Raw genomic sequence first — 25,782 nt, forward strand, 5'->3', positions numbered from 1 at the left:
CAGACAGGCGGTCGACCCGCTGAACAAATCTGCGGCGGAACATGTTGTCTTGAGGAGATGTGTATAGTTTTCTAAATGAGGCTTCACAGACCAGACGCAGCCAGACTCTCTAAGCCCCTGGTGTTCAGCAGCCTGTCGAACCTCTGACAGTATATATATATATCAAGCCCAGGAGGGGTTTGTTATTCATTTATTTTTGTTTGACCCGAAACCTTATAAAATTTATATTGTTCCTTAAACCTAAGAATAAAATAATAACATGTTTGAGGTGTTTTAATCAAATCAAGTCTGGCACTTCTTTTTTCATTTTAAAATATAATTAAAATCAACCGTCCAGCCCCGCCTGCGTTTCCATCGACCGCTGGTGTGAGTGAACAGCGACAATCGGGAGGTCATTCATTCATTCATTCATTCATCTTCTGTAACCGCTTGTTCCTGTGAAGGGTCGCTGGGGGGACTGGAGCCTATCCCAGCTGTCATCGGGCGAGAGGCGGGGTACACCCTGGACAGGTCTCCAGTCTATCTGAGGGCTAACACAGAGAGAGACAACCATTCACACTCACACTCACACCTACGGCCAATTTAGAATCTCCAGTTAACCTAATGAGCATGTCTTTGGGCCGTGGGAGGAAGCTGGAGTACCCAGAGAGAACCCACGCAGACACAGGGAGAACCTGCAAACAGAAAGGCCCCAGTCGGCCCCGGACTCGAACCGGGAACCTTCTCGCTGTGAGGCATCAGCGCCAAAACTTTATTTTTTTTTTAAATTTTATTTTTATTATATTTCAGAATGACAAATAGTTATGGACATTACTTTTGTTGTTTCAATACACAAGCAAATTTATATGGACAATCATTAGGTAGATGGAAAACCAAATAAAATAATTTGTACACATATCTTACAATACATACTGTAGTTCCTTACTGGCTAAAGCAATATGCATTATGCAGGAAGGTATTGCTATTCATATAGTACAGCTAATTACAGTTGATATGAAAAAAAAAAGAAGCAAAAATAAGTTATTTAAATATCAATTACATATACAGAATGTGCAACTTCTGCTAAGCATTTCATATATGTAATTAAGAATTTATTTTTTATTTTTTTTAATAAGACTGCAAAAACAAACTGAAAGTGAGTAACTGGAACAGGTTAACTCATTAATGGTTATTAAAGTTGGGAACTCAATACTAAAAACAAAATACCAGCATAAACCCACTGAGACCTTTTACAATACCTGACGGCGAACGTCCATTTACGGACCCGCGAAGAAAATGTAGCCAATTTTTTTTTTTGCCTATAAAACAGCTTGATTCACCATCTAAAGTGCATTTACAGTGTCAGTATTCTCATTCTTTACACAACACTTCTTGGGTCTTTTACTTTACCTATTTTCTGTTGAACGACGACCCCCCATCCTCCCAGAGCACCACTTTGATTGAAGAGGGAAAAAAATAAAAAAAAGGCGTCGAATATATATCTATCTATCTATCTATCTATCTATCAAGTGCCCACTGCAAAAGAAACCCTCTAAATTTAGGAATAAGAGTTGGTCAAATTTGCAAATTTGAAATCCGTGGATTAAGGAACAAGTCCTCAGCTCACTTCACACGAGGAATATTTGCTCCATTTCATGCAAAGTGCGCAAATAAATTGAGTTTCTGCTTCTCTTATTTGGCCCAAAGATGATTACTATTATTTATTTTTCTTAAACAGGCTGACCCCACACAGTGTTTCCCTGAATTTCAAGACTTGTTCGTGTGTGTGTGTGTGTGTGTGTGCTGAATGTGGAGGTCAGCTTCTCCCCTGATGTCACAGTTTGCTTCCACCACGTTTTGTTTTAAAAATCTGATTTCAGACCGATTTGAAGTTAAGCAAACTCCCCAAAGAGCTTATTATTGAGCCATAATTCAAATTCAACACTGTAACCAAAGCCCAATAAATTCCAGATATGACAGCCCAGATGTCAGCTGTGTCCAACATCTCTATTTTCTCCTCGATCCCTCCCCGTCCCACAACCCCTCTGCAACATGTACAGCGAGTGCGTTGAAAGATGTTCAGCGGCGACGTCTGTTGCTGCCGTGCCTGCGTTTTTTTTTTTTTTTTTTGTTGTGGTTAATCGGGCTTGAATAGAAGCTGCAATCACTCAGAAGCATGTTCTGTGGTCCACATCCATGTACAGTACGTCGCTGAAATGATCTGGCTGAATGCGTGTATTCCCAAAAAAAACAAAAATTATATCTCTTACACATTCACAACAAAAAGGCTTGCACCTTTGGCACAGTTCAGTCTCAGTCATGGCGCAGTCAAAAGCTGCAGCACGTGTCCCGCTTGTTGCAGCCGTTCATTCATAATGGTAAGGCAACTCAAAAGCGTCCTTTAATAAACTGGGGAATGCGTCGGTCGGAGTGAAAGCTGACTGCGATTACTACAGCGAAGACAAAGTAAGCGGAGACTCTCGATATCAGAGGGAGGTGTGCGTCCGGGGTACGCGGCACGACAGGACGCACGGCAAAATATGAAATACAAAAGGTGTGACGTCAGCTGTTCCAGCTTAGAAATGACCGAGAGCTGGCCTCAAATTAAGGCGGCGACATTCAAAAGGCAAACACAAATTTAAACGTATAAGCTTTTAGTTTTAAAAATCAAGATGTGCATTTAAGTTATAATACAGAAACATGATACAAAATGAGCCACCTGTTATTCCTCGGTCGGTGCACGTGTTTAGTAGTTGATTAAAAGTCCGGACGTTGGGTGAAGTCTGTTGAAACATCGAACGAGAAGGGGTGGGGGGAGGGGGAAAAAACTTCGCTTTGGCCGAGCTTCGTCCTTGAAAGACCCTCAGATTGTGTTTCCTCACCGCCGCAAGGGATGAAAATGAAGCACTTATGAAATACACGGGGAATAAACCGCCTTCTTTAAAAAACATCCATCCTACAAAAGAGTGTGCTTTCTTCCTTAAAGGCAGATCCATGTCTTTACTTTAAGACTTGGGGGGCGTCTTCAGAGTGGAAGCCATCCCAAGGAGTGAGTCTACAGTCTTTTATTTTTTAATCTTTTTTTTGTAAAGGCATCTGATATCTTAGTCTTGGCTGTTAGGAGAAACTCCTCAATGCCGTAAACATTTGAGAAAAGACAGTTATAAAGAGGGAGAGTCTTTTGACATGTGCGGGACAGGAAGTACTTGAGTGCCGTGGACACCTGTGCGGCCGCTCGCCGCCGTGGCCCGCCTACTGGCCGGGTTGTCTAAATGAGATGGTACTGACCAACATGATTAGGACTGCACCTCTCTGTGTGTGTTCACTGATCGTGCCTCGCTGATCAGTCGGCGGGCGTGCCTTTCGTCCCGCACGCCGGCTTCCCACACGTTGCTCTCTGTCAACAAGGCCACGCGGCTCAGCGTGTCAACTCCCGCCGCCGCCAGAGGCGTGGCGTACATGGGCAGGCCGATGGAGACGAGCCAATCGGAGACTGTGCTGATGTTACCGAGGGACAGAGGCTTCCGGCCCATCTCGGTCAAGCCTCCAGAGGGGATCTGATGGGATGAATGGGATAAAAAGTCATTAAGGCAGGTGCATTGTTGGATATACGGTACACAGACTTTTTAGGGCAACATAGGCAACACAGGCAATTTCTGAATCCTGCAAACATATGTGGTTCATCTTAGCATTTGAAACGAAGCAACTGGTCTCGCTTGAATTTCTCTTAAGACACCGGTGAGGAGGTCCTGGCTTTTTAATCTTTTGTGGGGTTAGGGTTCGCTGAGGTGGAAAAATTAACAACTCACATGATGTCCTGTTTCTGGTTGCCCTATTGCTGTTGTCAAAAAACTCAATGACCCTCAACAGCCTCACAAGAGGTTAAAAGGCCTGCGACTCCCCACCAGCCTGTTTAGATCTTCAGTTTAGAGCTGAAGAAGACTTTTGGACAAGAGGTCTACAGTCTTCAAGAAACTCAAGAAAGTCCAGCTGGTTTGCTTTAAATAGATACTTGAACAAATCATTCAGTTGTTGTGGGGTATGTTAAGTGAGTTTATCTTCCTGTTTCACCAAGTCATTAGATATCTAATAAGCTATGCAGGGTCTATTTTCCAGTCTGAAGTATTTTTATGTAGCTTTAAAATTCCCCAAATTGCTCAAAGCTGTCTCTAATGAAGTTGTCGGGAGCAGAAGTTGCGCTAAACTTTTTCGTTGTCTGTCATTTTGACTGACAGGGTCATAAAAATCCCGTCATAACCTATTTTTACCGTCACTTTATTTTTTTTTTAACGATAATAATGACATATTCAATAGCATTTAATTTTCATTCATTTTTAATTAATATAGCGGTGGGAAAAAAAAGATCCGGCTCATATAACCGGCCATCAAAGACGACTCAAGAATCATGAATCTAGAGTCTATTTAACCGGCTCAGTTGAGTCCTACCATGTTTGATTGATATATAATCAATAAACGGCACCATTCAAACATCTTACACCTCACTCGGCAAAGAAACAAAACGTAGTACTACCCGACTTGACCACTAGTAAAGTAATGTCTGGATTATGCTTCCGCGTAGTGATCACGCAATGGTCATGCAATGGCCACGCAGTGGCCACGCAGTTGCTTGGACGCAGTCGTGAGACCGTGATGGTTCTGCGTGGGGTTTACGTGTCGAACTGCAATTCAATGCCACACCGGTAGAGGGCGCTATGATTTTTTGTGACCGACCGACCGAGACTCTTGTGACGTATCTCGCCTCGTATAGTTATTTACCTTCCGGCTTTTGTCGTAGTCACAGTGAACGATGTTGTCCATTCTCAAAGACCAACCAAACTGAAGACTTTTTATAAATGGCGGTGTTTATGAGTGGAAACCGGAAAAGCGGTCTCCAGAGGATGTAGTTAGCGGACCAATCACAGCCAATGCTGCTGCGTTGCTGCTGCGTTGCTGCTGCGTTGCTGTTGCGTCGCCTCGACACGCGTCGAGGATTTTTGGGAGGTGCACGTCTGGCCCTTGCGCAGGACGCACGGGGGTCCGCAAGGACGTAATAGGTCCGTACGCCCCCTCGCGCTGTGTCAACGCGGAAGCATAACTTGGGCTTAAGGCACTCAGACACTCACCAACTCATGCACAATACGCAGAGAAACGAAACTTAACTGACTCATAACCGCTGCTCGTGCATCCCTGATTAACCGAGAGTCAGCAGCCACTCACTCAACCGGCAGATAAACAAAACTTAACCGACGCTTAACCGACTCTTACACTACTAATCAAGAGAGACAATATTCGGTTAACGCAACCCCTGGTCGAGAGTATCTGCGGAGTTGCCTTACCGCCATGCGGTGCTGTTTACGGAGCTCTTTGACCCGGAGCTGGTCCAAGGTGGAGGCCACGTCTTTGACCGGCTGCTCCAAGTCCTCGGAGTAACGCTGCACCAGAGGCTGGGGGATGCCGCATCTGCCATGCTGGACGAGAGAAGAAGAAAGAGAGAAATGTTAAACGTGGCCACATTTGGGAAGAGGGGACACATTTTAAATGGGGTAAATCTAAATTTTACATCGCCTCTTACACACTCCACTTCCCCTACCTCAATCTGGGTTCTTACTGAAACTATAAAAAGTCACAGGATTCCAACATCTGGTGAAATATTTCATAAGCAGTGATTAAGGATAAAACTGAAGCTGAACGTATGCTCCTTGTATGAGCACATGGCGTTTGGGAAGGTCGCCCGAATAAAAAAAAAAAAAATCTGGTTTTGATCAGCCGAACTGGACCAGAGGTTTTTTGAGGACGGGCGAAGGAAGGAACAGACCTTTGTTTGACCCTTTTCATTATTCAGGTCTACACGTGGCCCTCAGGAGCTTCCAGGGAGCTGACGGTCAACTAGCTCACCTTATTAAGCCTAAAGCTGGGTGTTGAAATACTGCTTCACTCGTAATTGCTGAATTCTAAAACAACGTTCAGAGCGAAATACGCTGCATCATTCTCCCAATTACCTGAGTGACTTTTGACACCAGTTATTCACGCTTGTGCAGGCTGCAGGCACACTTAGCTACCGCAGCAGCAGCAACAACGTGTCCGTCTCACGTCTGTCAATCAACTTGCGACTAACAAGAATCCAGCAGTTTCTCTAAGGCACCATTTCACACCTCGTCCCCTGATGCCTCTGTCGGTTTGCGTATGTGTTGGGGGCTCCTCCGCCGCGTTTAAGGGTTTCAGCCTGGGGTCTGGCAAGCGGCAGAAGGTTTTATAACCCCCGTCTGCCTTCAGTAAGATTCAGCTCATAAACTTAACAGTCTGAACCGCATCATAGTGAGACTCGAGCCACAGTCTTTCCTCCGTAGCTCCAGGCAGCATATTTATTATTGTGCGCACACACACACACGCGCACTCACAAATAAATGCCTTTGCACATAAAACGGCATCTGCACACAAAAAGAAACACACAGACTTAAGTCTCTATTAGCGTCTATTTTTAAAGAAGTTCCAAAGCAAGCTGCTGATGTTATTGGCCTCAGCGCGGAGCAATTTGGACCCAGGCTTCAGTCAGATTATGGCTGAGTTAAGTTAGGCATGTTACAGTGCTAAACCATAAGAGCCTGACGCCAGACAAGTATAGCCCTGAGGTGTCTTAGAGCCCATTGTCACATTGACCATGGAAATTTGACTTGTTTTTGTCATGCCTTAACTAGGATATGATATTTTTAACTGAATAACCCACATTATCACCGTGTGCCTGGATTTAACATTTAGCAAAACTATCAGTTAGAGGAAGAAGCACATTCAGTGGACTGTCAGATTGTCAGCAGCTGTTGAAGATGAAGATCTAAGACTGAAGTCAACAGCAATCAAACCTATGAGGGGATTTCACTCGTCTCGTATTTCAGATAATACTTCGCTAACCTTGTCAGAGTAGGGCTCCTCTGTAAGATCGATGCCCTCAGCCTGCAGCCGTTGTTCCAGGAGCGTGAGCAGGTCGGGACCCATCTTGGTATGGGAGGCCTTCCTCGTAACAGCCATCTTGCCCCCGAGATCCGACAGCCACGGCGGGGGCTGCTGCGCCGCCGGCGGAGTGCCCGGCTCCTCGCCCATGGACGAGGCCGACGAAGTGGTGCACGGGCTGGCCGGGGTGCTCGGGGACTTGGCGGGCAGGGCCGGGGCGCAGAGGCCGGGGCTGCTGTTTCGGATTACGGGGCTGCTCGGGTGAGAGCGGTTGAAGGAGTGGGTGGGCGAGGCGGTGGGGGATGGAGAGGAGGGAAGGGAGAGAGGGGGGTGACGTAGGCCGTTGGCCAGTCTTTCTTTAGACTTCTTGGCGGGAACCGGAGGAGGGATGGGAGGCTTTTTGGGGTGAGTCCGGATGACCCTCTCCCCGCTTGCGCTAGAATCAGGAGGACTTGGAGTTGGACTGGAGAGGGGCTCTGGAGGGTTGGGGGACTGGGCTGCCGGGCAAGGGGGGCGGAGAGGCAGCTGGGAGGGCAGAGGCGGCCTCTCAGCCCTTCTTTTCGGGCTCACAATTGGTGGAGTCCCATTTTGAGATGGAGAACTACCATCTGCAGAGCCCTTGTAGGGGCTACTGCTGCCTGATCTAGGTACTTCCTTGGTGGGTTTAAGCTCCACACTCAGATCGTTTTTCTGCTCCCAGTGCAGATCTCCCAGAGAATGAGAGCGTTTCAAGGGTCCAGTTGGCTGTGGTGGGCCGTCGAGGTCCTCACAGCTGCGGCTGGCCGGGATAGGAGACCGTCTTTGGGCTTTGCGAAGCCCCAGCAAGTTAAAACCCTTCAGAGAGGGCTTGATGAAGAAGCTTTTTGGGAACTTTGCACGCTGGTGTTTGCCGTTCTGTTGCAGAGCCTCTGTGGAGAGAGTCATTGGCAGTGTAGGGTAGTCTGGAGACTGGAGTCCCGCTGAAGAACGACTCGAACGGGACGTTTTTCTGCTCTTACCTGCAAAGCAAAAATCTCGACTTAGCATTTAGAGGTTAACACTTTAGCCTCTCCTTTGTGTTGTGATATACTAACAGAGAATACTTGCTATGGAAATAACTTCACCAATAAAATAAATTGCTTCGTAAATACTGTGCATGACTCAGAGTTGCTATATTTTACTGTCTTGGCTGCTTCTCGTCTACTCTGTTTTCACATTTTTATGTTTCTTATGATGGCGACAATTGGTGTGGTGGAAAAAATATTACGTTTCTATGAAACACATACTCTATCATGTATGTTTTCACCACTGGAAAATATGTTCTCAACACCAATTATTTTTTATCAGGTCGGCCAATTCAGAAAAAAAAGAAAGAAATAAAGTCATGAGCTTATCTGTAAGCCACAATCAAGAGCAGACAAATGTTTATGACGACTTGTTAAAATGCCACTGGGATAAGCTGCTTGGACTCAAGCTGACTGATTTGTTGTTGTCGTAGCAGAAGAAGTCCGAATGGAATACTTCAGAAACATTGGAACAGAAAGGATGAAGCAACTTACCATCTATCCCTTGGCTTACAAAGCAAAAATGGATGGATGAAATGGAGAAGAGCCACGTGGCGTGGCTTGCCAGAGATTTTAAATTGTGGGATGTCAGAAAGAAGTTCAATAGATGGAATGTGGTGAAATGTCTCAACAGCTCATAGATGTGTCCAGAAAATAGTTGAAAATATAGAAAAGTTTGCTACCACTACTTAATTAGAAGGGACATTAACAGACACAATAGAAGTATCAAGGGATGTACTTGAATTTGAACATTTGGTTTCACACATGGAATCAGGAAAATAATCTTGACCACCCAATAAATTATCCTTCAAAATTTAAAATGCGATAAAAGATGATAATAACCATTTAGTATGTGTTTTGTGTGACAGATGTGTTATTATATTGAATTTAACTGTGTCTACACTGAAATATAATACTGTAGAGTGTAAAGAACCTTAAGTAGAAGCTCAACTTTCTGATTATTGGATCATGATCTATGCACCGATCAGGCAAAACATTATGACCACCTTCCTAATATTGTGTAGGTCTCCCTTGTGTCTCCAAAACAGTTGTGACTCCTCAGAAAAAACGGACATGGGCCTTCTGAAGGTGTCCTGTGGTGTCTGGCAACAGGATGTTGTTAGTGGGAGGCCTTTGAGGGGAGGGGCCTCTGTGGATCATCCTGCAGATACTTGACCAGTTTGGGATCTAGAGAATTTGGAGGCCAAGTCAACCCCTTCTTCATGTTTTTTTGAGTTGTTCCTAAAGCGTTTTTGTGTGTGTGCCTGTGTCTGGCTGCATCCTGCTGGGGATGGCTGCTGCCATCAAGGAGTGTCGTTGCTATGGGGTGGGGGTGCCTGGTCTGGTCTAGGTGAGTGCTACATGGTACAACTACATCAAGCAGAACATTTCATAGTCACAAGGTTAAGATCAATGTTATTTACTTCTCTGGTCAGTGGTCGTAACGCTGTGGCTGATCGCTGTATATGCTCATAAATACCTTAAGTGATTGCTACAGAAGCCATTTCGTGATATGAGGAAGAATATCTACATCTAGTCAAAGGAATCAGACATGTATGTTAAAGAAAGATCCAATGATCAAAAGAAAATACATTCAGGGCTCCACAGTGATTTTACTGTCACCAATCGATACTTAACGATTAATTAATATATCCATTAATATACTGTAAACATATTAATATATCCATGTATTTGTACTGAGAGCGGGAACTGTGGAGCCCCGAAAGAAAAGCAGAATGTTTACTAGACGTTATGCAGCTAGTTTGTGAAGAGTGTTTAGTGGCATGGAGGGGAAAAAAAGACAGAAAAGAGGCGAAACATAAAAATCAAGCAGGACCAGAGAAGAAGTGGTTTTTTTATTCCACAACCTAAATCTCTACTGTGGCAGATTGCACGCTTTTCTACTGAACCTGTATGACACATATACACAAAAAAGGGGGAAGCCAGCAGTTACACCGGAAGCATAACACGTACAGAAAAAGAGACAAAGCAGTGATTTATGAGTTATGGAGCTGTTAAAAGGAACGCTCTGTGCGAAACAAGAAGGCATAGTCTTATGCGGAGATGACAGGGCTTTCTTGAAAAAAAAAAAAGTACACAAAGAAACCTCACAAATAAGACTTCAATACACTTCTAGGATCTCTTAAAATATGCGCACTACAATTTAAAAATATTTTCATCCACATCATTTTTAGGCACATACTTTATCATTGTGCAATATGGTCACAGTAAACACAAGGAAAGTGACATCTGAACGGTTGAAGATAGGAGATTAGACGGCATCTGTTACCTGACTAGTAAGTTAAAGTGTTAGCACTTAACAGAAATACTCTCTGAGCTCACAATCATCTTCCTGGGATCCGTCTATCAACCTTGAACCCACAGGAGGAGGGTCGGCTGGGAAACTGAGTCCTTGACTGGGCAGTGAGTTTGTTCTCATCAGAACCGTTCTGTGCAACGGGGAGAGTCTCTCTCTTTGCGATCCCAGCATTGTGGGGTGGACTAGGCTTAGCGGTCTGGGGCCTGGCACCCTCTCAGTTACAACTGGACTTTGGCACTGATGGTAAAGAATGCCTACAGGATGAAAAGAGCGGTGAAGAAAGTAGCACAGTGGAAGCGTCTGAGGCGACAAGGGATTATGTCTCTAGAGCACACACACACTGGAGAGGAAAAGGTTGGGCGAAGGTAGGGATTGGGTGGGCGGACATGGCGGCAAAGGGAGCCGTTTGATTGGCTGGTCCAGAGGAATGGGATGTTAGAATGCAGGAGCGTAGGAAGTGATGGAGCAGAGGTGGAAGACCAGAGAGGGGAAAAAGGAGAAGGAGCTTCTAGAAGTGGGCTAGAGTCAGGATTAGCTAAGCTTAGTCCCAAGTGGGCTTTGGGTAAGGGTGGTCTAGACTAAGCAAAGCAATCATTACCATTCTCCAGGTTCTCATTGCTCTCGTAGCACCCGGAGTCCCGTGGGGAGTCTCCCACCAGGCCCCGGCCGTCAGAGAGCAGCTTCTCCTGGGAGCCCGACAGGCCGCTGCGCTCCGGATCGCTGCTACCTGGTTACAACAAGACGAAAATCATCAAAATTTGAGCAGCTAGGAAGAAATTGCCGTGTTCCCTCCATGTGCATTTCAGTCTACTTACTGTCGTACTCCTGCAGCAGCTCTACAGCAGTGAGCAGTACGGCTCTGTGCTGAGGATCTTTGATGTTCAGCTCATCCAGGTCCTCTTCTTCCAGCAACTTGAACGTGTCCAGGTCCTCGTAGCCGTTGAACAAGAAAGTGGGCATGTGCTCCTAGGTAACAGAAAGTGTGAGGTTTATTTTGAGGAGCTAAAAAGGGAATAATAATATACTTGAGTGAAATACACTTTGGGTCCGAGTCATAGAAGCAGCGGTCAGAAGCATCAAACACATAACAAATACTGAGGTAGCGTTAAGAGAACAGTAGGCCCGTCAAGATTTCCTTTCCTCGCTGTATTTTTACATCACTGGCGAGCCCCGACCGAAACTGCCATTTAGATTTTTACATGGCATGTAATCACATTAAGCCGTAGCCGGTTCAGGCGTAGCTGCGTCAGCTGTCAGCACGTTTCAATTCCGCACAAACTCTGTCATGTTCACAGGCGTATAAAAGCGAGCTGCAGCGACGTCAGCGAGGCCAGCTGTACCAGCCCGGGCAGTCTATTGTAGCCGTGACCAAAATTGCAAACTTGAAAAGGAAACCCATAAAAAATAATGTGGGAACAAGTGAAGATTCACAGAGTTACATCAAAGGTCTCCAGACCCACAAGAGGACAAAAGGCATTACACGCCAACACAAACACACACCAAAGACGGTAACGCAAACCGCTCCGCTATCTGAGATGACAAAGGAGAAAAGAAGTTTTGGGAGATCCGCCCTGTGAGAGAGCTCGGTCAGCTGACAAAGTCATTCATAGCAGTGTTTCCAGTTGCCGGGCTCTACTCTGGTGTGACCAACACATGGACTGTGTGTCAACACCAAGGCCGTCAATTACAGCGTTGGAGTCCACAGAAGAGAACTGTGGGTCCTTGTACTATTTCTGCTGGATGGTGCAGGACTAAACAAAGGACCACCAACTAACTAACACAAACACAGGCAGCTGGGCGCTCCAGCTCACAGAATCTTTTTGGCCAGCTGAAAAATGTAAACATGGTCCAGATCCAAAGGCAATTTGGCAAAGAGTCCGCTGACCAAAAGTGAGAGGGGTGTGGAGATTTGCACTTCATATTTCGAGCCATACAGCCCAATATAAAATGCTAACAGAGCCGCCAGCGCTAATTATGCTTGATGAAATGCAGTTGATGTTTCTTTATTTACTTGAAATTCACCTTTAAGGTCTGTTTGGAGTTCATTTTGCACTTTTTTTTCTTCTTCAACAAGCTACAAAGCAAGTTAAAAAAAGAGCAAGTGGCAGAAGAATACCCACTGGTTGCAAACCGGAAAATGTTGTGTTTAGTCTAACTCTGGGGATCTGGCAGTGACTAAGAGGACATGAGCCGGTGCACCAAATCCACAGTTTAGTTAACATTAATCTTCAATCTTTGAGACTTGACCATTAAGTTGGCCAGAGATGAAGCAGGCAACCCGCGAAGTCGCTATCTCTATTTGGGGAAGTGAGGCCTGCCTGCATGCCTGCTGCCTGAGTGGGAGGAGATGATATCGTGGAGTTTTTTTTGATGAAAGACCCCAGCTATTTGTCCGGGCGTGGTAGTCACAATGTGGGTGTTAATGTTTATGCATCAGTGTCAAATCAAACATCCTAAGCTGTGCGGCCTGTAATTGGGCTCACTATATTTATCTGTGCTTGTCTGCAAATGCGTCGGAAGATATTTGGCTAAAATAATGTTTTCGTTTACTTCAAACGATTTGTTTTCTCCTCCTGACGTGCCAGATGGGAGGGAAGCTTTGGAACTAAATCTGTGCGCTAAAACTTAACAGAAACTATGCGAGCGTGGAAGACAGTGGAAACTCTTATTAAGCACATGGCAGTGCTGTGTAAAATCTGGCGTGCCGTTAATCTACCTTGAGGTTGATGCGCTCCAGCAGCTCCTCCACTGATTTGGGTTTAGGTGGTCGGCCCTTCCTCCTCCTCCTCACAGGCCTTTTAGGCTTCTCCTCTTCTTCGCTCAGCACGTCCACATAGATGAACTTGAAGGTGCCGACTTTGTTGTTCAGCAGGCCCATCCACGTCCCCATGGGCGGCTTACTGATGATGTCGATCACATCCCCGCGCTGTACGATCACACGGAAAAAGAGGAGAGATTAAGCAAGCTACGCCAGGTAACGAATGTCTAATCGGTTCAGACTGTGTGTACAGTGTCTGAACTTGAATGAATGAGCAGTATGTCAAACCTTGAGCTTCAGGGAGTCGCTGTCATAGGGGCTGGGAGTGAAGTCGGTATGGACTCGGGCGCGGCCACAGAACGGTCCCCTATAAGGCGGCTCTTCGTCATCGCCATCCTCAGACTTCACACTTTCTCTGTTGCTGGCCGATGAGTCGGTGGTGCTCACTGTCTGACCACCTGGGCGCAAAGACGCACATGTGAACAGTTATACAAGCACGAAAATTATACAAATCTGTCACTGACAACTTTTTTGCAATAAAAATAAATAAACCACTGACTAGTGAATTCCCTTATACTCTACAAAGTCAAGTAGGTTTGCAAAGGCAGATCTGAAGGCATAGGTAAACTATTCAGTGGTTATATTACTGTGGTCGCTTATCTCTTGAGTCACAAACGCTACGAGAAGCTGCAAACTTCCTTCTGTGTCTGAGAGAGGCTGCTAAAACCGTATTGACGTGTGGGAATCTGAGAGAAAAGACTTCCTACCTAATCATTTCCGTATGTCAGCCTGTGTGTTTCTGTGTGTTTCTGTGTGTGTGTGTGTGTGTGTGTGTGCTCTATGGCTCTGAACAACTGAAAGTCAGCCAAGAGGGCGTTTCATCCACAAAGACGTGACAGAAACCCCGTCAGTTAATGTAATTAAGTAAAAAAATAATATGAGATACGCTTGAAAACTTCTCTGGGATCACAACGCGTGAGTCAGCTGGTGGGACTGGGTGTGATCGTTCCACAAAGATCATAACTGGTGAACATGAAGAGTCAGAAGCTGTGGAACCGACTGGCAGGAAATGCAACCGCATGAGCACCATCTAGTGTCATGCCTTCCTAAAAACAGACTGCTCATTTGAATCTATGTAATTATTTAGATTCTCTTTGGTGGTGTAGTGTATCATACTCTTTAGCACACGCTCCAAAAGTAAAATAGATCTTATTCACAATGTCAAAACACATGATGGAGACGGTTTATAGTATTAAAGGACCTTCACGAATGACGGTACTTTTTAAAAGAGAACGTCTTACTCATTGAACTCTGTCCGCTGAGTGAACTACGCAGACTTTCCACTGAGCCTCCGGCCTTAAGCTTGGGTTTCTCCAGGGAGTCGGTGTCAGGGAGAGGGGACTGTGGCGAACCAGGGGTCCCATCCGGACTGGACTGGAAGACGGAAACAGCGGGGTTAGTTGCGGCAGATGGGTGATGAAAGGACACGAGGGGAAAAAGACACAAAGAAGAGATTAAAGTTAACAGATGAAAGGATGCGAGAGATGAGAAGCGCGGTCGAGGGATTTGACGTGTGACGGAAACAATGGAAACCATGAAAGGGGAGAGATCATAAGTGGAGGGAGATGGAAAAAGACAAAGGTGATGTCCAAAACAGGTGTTCACACACAAAAAAATGAATAGATTGATAGCTATTATTAAAAAAAATGTACCAAGTGGGAAACTGCCTCTGGTATCTGGTCAAGATGCAGTTTAAGTATGTCCAGACCAGAGGTTGCGCTAGACTTTTTCGTTGTCTGTCATTTTGACTGACGGGGTCATAAAAATCCCGTCATAACCTATTTTTATCATCACTTTATTTTTTTAATGATAACAATGACATATTCAATAGCATTTAATTTTCATTCATTGTTAATTAACATTCAGTAGCGGGGGAAAAAAAGATTCGGCTCATATAACCGGCCATCAAAGACGACTCAAGAATCTTGAATCTAGAGTCTATTTAACCGGCTCAGTTGAGTCCTACCACGTTTGATTGATATATAATCAATAAACGGCACCATTCAAACATCTTACATCTCACACGTGAGAAACAAAACGTACTACCCGACCTGACCACGAGCAAACTAAGGCACTCAGACACTCACTCACTTACGCACAATACGCAGAGAAACGAAACTTAACCGACTCATAACCGCTGTTCGTCGATCCCTGCTTAACCCAGAGTCAGCAGCCACTTGCTCGGACGGCAGAGAATCGAAACTTAACCGACTCTTACACTACTAATCAAGAGAGACAAGAGACAGTTAATACGCTCACTTGCCACCAAGTGGTCTGGGGTGTGAATTGCAATCTGTCAAAATGACAGATGGCCTTCAGATTTTTCCGTTACCGTTTTTTAAAAAAAAAGAAAAACGGTCAATGACGGGAAATATTCGGTTAACGCGACCCCTGGTCCAGACTCATACAGACTCACTGTAGGCTATGTACTTTTATTAAAAACAGCTTTTGCAGAGGTTTGTGAAGCTGCAGCGCAGAAGGTATAAAGTGTCATCATATATTTGTGTGAAAGCTTCATGGAAGTATCGCATACATTCTTGTGTCACGGCCCAAAAAAAACAACAACCAAAAGACAAGTTCTGTGAGTTGAAAGTGACCTTTGACCTCCAAATTATAATAAGGCTGTCCTTGTCCAAGTTAATGTTCGCTCCAAACTTGGAGAAATTCCCTCGAGGCGCTGCTGAGATATCGAGTTCACAAGAAGGGGCTGGACAGATGGACGGAGAAACAAAAGACATAATGCTCCAGAGAAGTTAAAATTTGTCCAGTTTTGTTTTATCTCTCATTTATAACAAATTGCTTTTAAATAACATTTATAACTGACCATTTAATAGCACAGTCAAAATGTATATTACTTGACAATTGCCAGTGGATTACTGTCTCAGACTATTGCTTGGTTAAGTCAAATCTGAAGTCCTCAACAACTTAACATTACATACGTTGTCTTCATTGAAACGTCTACATCTTCTGTCCATGTCTCAGTGCTCCACTAGGTGGCACTGTGGTCCATCAAATAGCTGAAACATTGTGACATGGCAAACCATCCTTCTCAGCCACCATCTCTACAACCCACACCGAGATATGTAGGTCACATTGCCGAGACCACCGTGACGGACAGATGTTCGTTGCACATTAATGACACGTTCTACGGCGTGACATCAAACCTTAGGGACGGACAAGACCACTTGTAAAGACACTGGATGCCCAGAAAAATTAGGCCAGTGTAGATGAGGCAGCCCTTGTGCGCTCTCCCACGTTAACTCTCCCCTTCCACAGAGCTAGCCTGGGGGAGACTTGCATCACTCCATGAGCTCAGCACGGAGCACGCACACACACACACACACACACACAAATATATACACACACGCACTCCACCCTTGACACTGGGCCCGGCGAGAGAGAACAGCAGAGTGGGAGAAAAATCCAAATGCGTTTTAGTGCTCCCTGTTTATCCTGTAACTAACACAAATACTCCCACCCACTCACAGCCCGTGGACAGAATATGCGGCTTACCCTGCAAAACAATCCTCTAAATGTTTGCACAGAATGGGGAGCTTTTATCGCTCTACAGTTGCGTTTGGCTCAATGTTTTAAGGGATTCAACGCATAATGTGTGAACCACTTATGTGTTCCATTTTAAACAGAGCCACGGTTCAAGCGTTCCTACCTCGGCTTGCCCTAAAAACACCGGTGACCGATGTTTAACGCCATCTAAGCAAAATCAGAAACTGCATCCACGTGTGTGTCCGCGTGTGTTTACGTCTAACCTGCTCAGACAGGGAGCTGCTGTATTTCTTCGACATGCGTTTCCTCATCGTCTCCTTCACCGACTTCACTTTCTTGCCCAGAGAGATCCGGGACGTAGTGGGCGATTTGACCACTTCTCTGTATATCGCCTCCTGCTCTTTATTCTGTGATTAGAAGGAGAGGGGAAAGGATAAGAGGCCACAGTGGGAATGGGTGTGGAGAGTTCAGCCGGTGCTCCTTTTATTTAAATCTTTTTTTATTTTATTTTACAAGCCGCCAGCACTTACATTGTCCTCGGAGCCCGCGTTGACCACATGGAGGGAGCGGTTGGACAGGTCGAAGCCTCCAAAGCTGCACGTCCTCTGCAGAGGGGGGGGGGGGGGCAAAACACAATCAAATGAGTCACGCTCGGGAAGGTCACATTAGAGAGCGCCCCACGCCCACCGAGTCGACTCACAGTGATTCATGCTTGGCACGACACAGGCAACAGTTTGATTAATGCACATGGGTGTATGGTTTGTATATGTGTTGGGGCATGATGTCATACGGGACCGCGGACAGCCGACAGACATGACGTAACAAACCGTTATATGAAGTCTTTAAAATTTGACTTAGTAGTGCGCCGTCTTAGGCAAGTGAGCTGTTATAGTGTCAGCTCGTGTGCTTTAAAACTTCAATCCCATGAGAGAATGCCGGACTAAATTAAATCTATCTCATAAAACTGTATTTTTTACAGGAGAACATACAGTTTATTCATTGCAAATACACAGCATAAAAGCTGTTTGCTAAGAGACAACAACATGTAAATCGTTTCTGCTGAGAAGACAGGACAACATGGATGTTCTTTTTTATTTTTTCCTTGACCTTAAAGGTCAAAAGAAAAATGGGGGCAGACACAGAGAGGGGGCTATGACATGAGAAGTAAAAAAAAAAAAAAAAAAAAAGAAGTATTTTGTTTGGATCATTAAGCTGTCTTTCTGTATCACACAAACATGTAGACACAAACGCGCACGTAAAGCATCTGCCAAAAAAGTGCAATCAGTTCAAGTGGGGCACTTGACGGCACTTCTCTTCCGCCTCGCAAGCCATTCCTAAACTGCTCGGCTACACTCCCACAGACTCTGCCCGAAGCATCTCCGAGTGACACAGCGCAGGACAGCACTGAAATTTGGGTTCGGATTACATGTCCAAAGCTGCAGTCCACATCACAGCTTCCCAGGAAAAGTAGTTTGGAGAACGAAAAAAACAACTCTGAATGTGATGGCGATGGAATGGACATGCACCCAGACACAAAAAAATGTCCCCTCAGAGATAATTACAGGAAAAAAAGCAACAAAAAAAATAAAAAATCGGCAATAGAGGCACGAAAAAAAGAGAAAGACAAAAAAGCAACAACAGAAAAAGTGGATTCGGAGAGTTTTTGGATGAGAACGACCTCCAGTGATTTCACTAGGACACGATAGGATTCAGGTACCCTCAAAGCTGCAGGATAGCTCCACTCTATCACCACCCACTATGTGTCACTACACTCCATACATGGGGAACAAGAAAATGTACTCGCAGCGCAACCAGACTACTCTCTTGCCGTTCTTACTGGCATCTTCTGTGCTATTGTTGCTATTCTCAGCTTTAAAACATCAATTTGAAAGCTGATATGCATGAGAACTATTCAGTCGCTGCGGCTGACTTAATGAGGCCACTCGCTGAACACGTCTTCGAGACCGTGTGCTACGCCGTTCATGAGGAGGATGAGCGGCTCCCGGCTTGTGTAACCGCTCCGTTCGCCCACAGGGATCAGTGTGACTGTGTGAGTGCACATGCTCCTCCGGGATCCGACATTTATAAAAGGCACTTTAGAAAAACCTCTGCTGTAACTTAACCTCCCAAGTGGGGCACTGCACGTTCCGTAATCATTTCATATTCAACTGAAATGAAAAGATTTGAAGCCAAAGGCGTTCGCTGAAAGGTCATAGAGGATGGCGTTCCTCTAAGGGCAGTTAGTGACAGATATGCCAGCTCTTGACAGTTTCAGTAGACAAGAACAGCTGTAAGGCTCCCATGTGGATTCACTTATACTTTATACTGAGCTGGTTTCTGAAGACCTGCTATGTGTGTTTTATTTGAGTATGTTTGCTGCACCTTCACCTATAACCTCTGAGCTATTCTGCAACTTTGAAGTACACCGAGTCCTGCTCACACGAGGCGGTCGATTTGAACCTCATGGTCTAAACTCACAGACTTCTGCTGGATGCGCAAGAGCACACGCTTGGTGCAGCGGTCCACGCTGGCCGCCCACTTCCTGTCGGCCTCGCGGTCCTCCTCCAACAGACAGCGGCGCTCAGCGCGACTTAGGGTAACCGGGCGCACCAGCTGAGCCCAGTTGAGGTGACCGTACAGGCTCCGTTCTACCACATAGGTGATGTTCAGCTCGCTGACCGCGGTTCGGCCGCGCAGCCTCCGAGAGGGGAACACCCAGCCCCCTCCCCCACTTCCAAAACCCTTTGATTTGGCTACGTCACAGCGCACGGGGGAGGAAGGGGTGACAGACAGAGGGGAGACAGGCGTCTTGGCATTGCGCGAGCGCTGGTATAGCAGATGCTTGGTGGAGTACGCGTAGTTGGGGTCGGGCTTCCGGTGCGTCCAGCTGCCGTGGTGCCGGTTAGCAGGTTGATGTTTGGGGCTGCCTTGCGGGCCGTCGTCCAGGGAGATCAAAAGGCGGGACTGGGAATGGGGTTTGGGGCGAGGTTTAGTGAGGCCGTAGAAGGCGTAGAGGGCCTCGTTGTTACTTACCCCGTGGGAGATGGAGCTCAGGGCCTTCCTCATCTCGCCGTCAGTCGTGGAGCGCGACAGCTTTCCCTCATCGTCCAATCCACAGCCGTCGAGCTCCGAGAAGGAGGAGCCGCTGCCCGCCACGCCAGAGGAGCCTCCGAGCGCGCTGGAGCCGGCCGGGGGTCTCCTGGGGGGCCGGATGAGACCGTGGGTGCTGGAAGACTTACTGAAGGTTTTGACCAGCTTGTGTCCAGACCAGGTGTCCAGGCTGCTGGAGGAAGGGGAGGTCGTCAAACTGTCCGTGTCTCCATCCAGAGAGAGTTGATCGTGGATGAGGGAGGGCAGAGAAGCCTCCTGAGGCAAAAGAGGCTTCTTCAGGACCCCCGTGTACAGAGCTGTGTTGTCCTCACAGGTGGGGGCCGCCTCTAGATTCAGAAAATCTAAAGAAAAGACGGAAAGCGACAGTCAGATAGTTTGATACTCATGAAAATACGACTCTGTGCAGTTCGAAGACTTGACTGGTGCTTATCCAAACCACAACAGCCAGCAAACATTTCACAACACATTCTTAAAATCTGAGGATCGGGCAAAACCCTCGACAAACGAGACAAACGCTGTCTTCTAATCGTTGTCAGGCAGAATCACAAACCTTCAGAAGCATGTTTCTTGCCCTCCTCCACCTTGATGAGCTTTTTCCTGACCCGGCGTGTCGAGTTAACCAGCTTGTGAAGCCGCTTGAACTTCACGGAGTCCTCCGACTGCTCGTCGTCCGACTGTTCACGAGACTGATGGGACAGAGAAAGAGAGAGGGCGTGCTATGATAAAAGGGACCGGCGCTAAATTAAAAGAATAAAAGCCTGAAATTGGGGGGGGAAAAAAATGAAAACTTCAACAGAACATTTCATGCTGGCAACTGGAACATAAATGATGGTCTTGTTTAAAGGCTGTTATAACGCGACAGATGGGAGCTTTGTTTAGGATGCCGGCAAAGTTAGTGAGGTGAGAGTTGGAGGACGGGGAGGGATGGTGGCACACTGAACCGTGTGAAGTTCATACTCCTCGTAAACACAGAATAAAATACACTGACTGGGATAATGAAACATGTGACAGTAATTTAGAGGAAGTGGTACGACTGAATGATAAAATGAATCAGTATGACAATAAATGGTTTACTCGGGGGTACTCCAGATGAAAATGGAACGGCACTGGTTCACAAACGGTTTTATTTCTAAGACACAGACACACAAAGAAGCCATACTCCTCCTGAGGAGCTGGAGCTTTATCTTGTTATGGTCTTGATGGAAGTGGAAGTTTGGCTGGAATCGTCACAGATCTCAGACTGAACTTGTTTCTATTCATCACCTCACCCAGTGATAATTCCACGGTCGAGGTTGCATCAATTGCAAATGGTCAGACACTCGGTACTACGTGCACACTCACGCACACAACACCAGAGCAAGCCTGCAGGTCTTACTGGATAAAAAATGTAGTCTCGTCTGGCAACAACAAACTGCTTTCTGGCTGTGACGGGGTTAAAATCTGCGGCTTGGTTGGAGCAAACATCTGACAGTGTCTGCGAATCCTCGACGGCACCACAGCACCATCACAGCAAGGTGTGTGAGCGTTGCACAACCTAATTAACTGGCAAGCCGACAAAAGGAGATCGGCGCGTGAGTGCGCATGTGTCAAGTCGAACTTCCCTTGCTTTCGTCGTCGCTTCACCCCTTTCACAGTCAAACTTGAGCTCTTCTGTCACACCAGCCTAGAAGACCAGAATAACACACACGGCCACTCATTTGGCTTCTGACAAACCCGCAGTTCTAGTCTCGGAAAACCTCTAAGTCCTAGACAATCTGTCAGCTGAACCACACTGGATGACGCTTGACTGTATTCACTTTGGATAATGTGATATAACAACAAGGCTGCATTTGAGAGAACGTATAAAAGAGAGCATAGAAACCTTTACAGAAACGGACTTTCTCAGCTGAAGCCAATTTGTTGTAAAGTTGGGAAATCTACGCGCAGCACGACTGCCTCGGCAATGATGTTGTTAACCAATGTGATTCCTCTTCACCTCGCCCGACAGAATGAGAGAAGGAACATAAGGCGGTAAAGAGGCGACAGTGATATATGAATCCTAACCCAGTCCCAAGGAGCACCATCCATGCAAATGACCAGTTAAACAGGGGGAAACAGGCACGCATAGAAGGAAAGCCAAACACATGAGGCTATGAATCAAGCAGGGCTAAAAGGCCACTTCAGTCGACTCGAGAATCCCACCAACGCTGTTCCCGTTTCGATTCACAAATGACTTTAAAAGTTTGAAAACTAAAACTCAACATCCCTGCTCTGCAATCCTGCAGAGTTAGTAAAGCGTTTAAAATAGCGGCAATCTAATTCCGACAAAAAGAACTTACCACCTCATTGAAAAAAGCAGGGCACCACTTCCTGTGTTAATAGCCCAGAATTGAGTTAAGAGCAGGAAATCCATAAAATCCACAGTGCCCTGACCGCATTCTCACGCATGCATGCTCCAAAATAATATCTGTGCCCCTGTGCTGGCAGATACAGATGCAGCCTGTTAGTGAATTCCGCACAGAGGAATGAGGGACTGCTTGGAAGAGCCGCGCCGCGCAGCTCGCAGAGAAAAGGCGTGTTGTGCATGGAGAACAATCCCGGCATTTGAGCCCCTCTGACCCCGTCTTGGCCCCCAAATCGCTAATGGCCAGCCCTGGAATGTGGGCTCTGATCGCTGGGGTAAGACGGACCAGAGAGAGAAAGCATCACCAAAAAAAAAAAAAAAAAAAGAAAGGCACAAAGTTAAGGGATGCAAACGCATTAGCTACAAAGACGTACTGTACAGTCGCGCCTTTACATGGAGAACATAGGCAAACAGAGACGAGCAAAAGTGTTTGAATTTGGGAATGACCTAATTCTATTCCCTGGGGAGGAGAGGGGACAGTGTGCGACACCCAGAGGCCCCAGCAGAGTAGAAATATTTCCTGAAGAGGCCAATTTTAGAACTCGGGGGCAAAGGGAGACACAGAGCTCCCCCTTTTCTGGCCTTGGGGAGGGGCGCAAAGTCTTCATCTTCACTCTCTGTCTCCCTCGTTTCCTCTCTGCCTGCAGCACTTGCCTCCAGAGCCAAACTGCGCGCTCCTCCACACAATACCCCTTCAGTAGTGCAACTCTTCAATCCTCTCTCATGTCTGTAAAGTCCCCAATCAATCAATCTTCCTCCCACAGGAAGTGAGCAGCTGGCAGCGGAGGGGTAGCGCAAGGTTTAACGGGCCGATAAGGCTGATCAGCATATTCATGCGAAATTGGTGCACCCACATCAAAGAGCCTGGGCTGTAGTTATGTATGCCATAATTGACCTATTTTTCACGTGGAAGGAAATCATCAATCATTACCCAGAAAAACTATTTAATAGGGACCCCTGACGGTGAGGGGAAACTATTTTTCACGAGTCCTTTTTCATCGGTTTACAGATTTAGTTAAAGTTAGAAACGCCACATATATCAGATTTCCTCCTGAATGCAAACTATGCATAATCGGACAGCAGCCAGCTATGAATACGTGCCATTAAATGCTTTTCCTCAGTCAGCGCTTGAGATCCAATCTCAGTTTTATGGTCTGTGTGCAAATTAACACTGTTGCGTGCGCATCACGAGTTATACATATTTTGGAACAAGCTGTAAAATCTTTTTCACTCATCGAAATTTATTTCAGAGACCTGCACAAAGATCAGATTAGAAGTGAACCCAGAAGACTTCTTAATGACACTTATGACACTATAATTATATCAGTAGTTAACCACATGACAGAATCACACACAGTGAGCTCACACTAATAATTTCATTAGTTAATTAGATGCGGTCAAATGCGTCCCAAAGAGATCGGTTCGGATCCCTCAGTGTGTGTCCTCAAGGCGTCCTGGGTTTAAGCTTACAGTAGGATTGACCGGAACGGATGTTGATGGAAGGTCTGAACGGACCCTTAGTTGCGTATAGGGGTTGAAAGTAATTTTAACTGAGATTGTTTGTGGAAAAAAGTCAGTACTATTCGGATGGGAATTAGTAGCACATCTCAAAATAGCAAGAACACACATGTGCATGGTGTTATCTTCAGAGAACATGGAATTTTTGTGTTTGGATAACTCGCTTCCTGTAAAAAAAATGTAAAAAAAAAAAGAAAAAAAAAAGTGGGTCAGTATGAGACTATGTGGCAACGTGCTATTCCCATAAACAGTAGAACAAAAATGATGAAAATTAATCCTGAGGATTGTAGGCATCTCGTCTGACCTCAATTTAGAAAGAAAAAAATACGCAAGCATATATAACACACACACACACACACACACACAGCTGAGAGAACTGACTGATTGTCACCAAACGCTAAACAAGACGTGATTGTCTGAGCTTCAAAACTGCAAACATGAAGTATCCTTTCAAAAATTTCAGCCCCCTTAAGGCTGACCATAGGATGTTGGAGGCCCTCTCTCCAAGGATCACAGCTGACAAAATCACAGCTAACAAAGTCTTTGCCGCAAGCGATTCGGGGTGGACTCCGTCTTCCTCCCCAGTTGGCTTTCCACAACTTTGCCGTTACAACTAACTGATGTAAACAGACCTGACCCAAATTTCCATGAGACAATTTCCCTGTCACTGCAGCAGCCAGTTATGACTTAGTTGGGACAAGTTTCAAATGAGATGCCCATGACAGGATTAAACTGATGAATAAAATATGGAAGAGATCTTGCTGCAAATTGCATATCTCCATGTGACAGGTTCTGAAAACCGAGGAAAGCAATGGGCTAAAGTTTTCAGAGGCGACACCAGCTATCAGGACGCATGTGACATGGTGGAGAGAATGTATGTGCGAAGGCGGATATATTGTATCTGGACCATTGAATGGAGAAATAGAAAGATAGATAAAGGGAGGAAGGAGACATGAAAGTTGACTGAAGTGCTTTGACATTTGGAAACACAAAACACACGCGGCTGATTGAAAGAAATGCTGCAAGATCTTCGGCTGATAAAAAAAAAAAAAAAAAAACTCATCGGGGAGAGGGTTAAGAGAGGCATGGCGACGGGGACAAGGCAAGGTTTGGGAGGAGTGGGGTAAAGGGGTGGGGGTACTTACGTTGCAGTTCGAGGACTGGTTTAGAATGGGTGCAGATCCGTCAGTCCACTCAGCAGTGTCAGTGCTGCTGGACTGTCTGCTGAGCTCATACTCCTTCAGCTACATGGAGAAGAAGAGTTTAGAGAGGCAGAGGAACAGGGCGGGTACACCCACTCTCACCCAGCGTGCTACAGTACGGCTCTCCTTAATACTAACACACCAATGAAAAGCATTAATAGTGTTAAATCAGTGGCAACCGTAAGGTGTCTACTGCAGCCTGAGACTGGTGATCATCAGGCAAGCCACGACTCAAATATTAAGCTGTATTTTTTGTATTTTTTCTGTGAGCTTATATGCAGCTACTGTGTGCTTATTTGTTATACGTGATCGTCAGTGACTGGGCTACATCTTGGTGGAGGCAGGCGCTGAACTGGATGCACATTTAAAGGGGAATTACGTTTTTTTTTTTTTTAACAACCTGGACCTTATTTCTGGCATAAAATACGATTGTTTACTCACCCATATAACTTTTGCTTAATTTGTAATCGTTCGGGAGATATTTAGATCTGCGTATATCCATATAGTGGGAGTGACTGGGGCACCGAAACGCAGCCTCTAAATAACGCATTATCTGCCGCGAAACTCGTTCATTTCACCAATATTTTGTTATCGTACGCTAGTGCTATTCCCTGTTGAGTCCGGAGTTATCTGTTATCCTCATCCGGGGTCTATAGATTGACCTACAGACTCCAGATCATGCGTTCTGACCTGGATGATGTCATCTCTGACGCACCCGCAACGGTCGGCTTGTTTACCTGTAATTCACTACAACAGACCCCGGATGACGATAACAGATAACTTCGGACTCAACAGGGAATAGCACTAGCGTATCATAACAAAATATTGGTGAAATGAACAAGTTTCGCGGCAGATAATACCTTATTTAGAGGCTGCGTTTCGGTGCCCCAGTCACTCCCACTATATGGATATACGCAGATCTAAATATCGTCCAAATGACTCCAAATGACACCAAAGTT

At 45.8% G+C, this 25,782-nt stretch overlaps 1 protein-coding gene across 4 annotated transcripts in view; it reads right to left on the minus strand.

Annotated features, from left to right (window-relative positions):
- Nucleotides 1–777: 777 nt before the first annotated feature.
- sash1a (SAM and SH3 domain containing 1a) overlaps nucleotides 778–25,782 on the minus strand; it is a 165,737-nt gene continuing 140,732 nt past the window's right edge. For 3 of the 4 annotated variants that reach the window (XM_084560515.1, XM_084560517.1, XM_084560518.1), the window contains exons 8-20: nucleotides 24,767–24,865; nucleotides 20,271–20,406; nucleotides 19,643–20,061; nucleotides 17,140–17,214; nucleotides 16,873–17,016; nucleotides 14,347–14,479; nucleotides 13,334–13,503; nucleotides 13,004–13,213; nucleotides 11,103–11,253; nucleotides 10,886–11,014; nucleotides 6,886–7,922; nucleotides 5,316–5,447; nucleotides 778–3,536 (exon numbers count right to left, since the gene is read on the minus strand). In XM_084560515.1, coding sequence (XP_084416641.1) covers nucleotides 3,276–3,536; nucleotides 5,316–5,447; nucleotides 6,886–7,922; nucleotides 10,886–11,014; nucleotides 11,103–11,253; nucleotides 13,004–13,213; nucleotides 13,334–13,503; nucleotides 14,347–14,479; nucleotides 16,873–17,016; nucleotides 17,140–17,214; nucleotides 19,643–20,061; nucleotides 20,271–20,406; nucleotides 24,767–24,865 — 3,096 coding nt within the window. In that variant the 3' untranslated portion in view covers nucleotides 778–3,275. The remainder of the gene's footprint in view (nucleotides 3,537–5,315; nucleotides 5,448–6,885; nucleotides 7,923–10,885; nucleotides 11,015–11,102; nucleotides 11,254–13,003; nucleotides 13,214–13,333; nucleotides 13,504–14,346; nucleotides 14,480–16,872; nucleotides 17,017–17,139; nucleotides 17,215–19,642; nucleotides 20,062–20,270; nucleotides 20,407–24,766; nucleotides 24,866–25,782) is intronic. The other variant, XM_084560516.1, reaches the window with a different exon arrangement.

The sequence above is a fragment of the Chelon labrosus genome (assembly GCF_963514085.1).
Source record: "Chelon labrosus genome assembly, chromosome: 14".
Classification (NCBI taxonomy): Eukaryota; Metazoa; Chordata; class Actinopteri; order Mugiliformes; family Mugilidae; genus Chelon; species Chelon labrosus.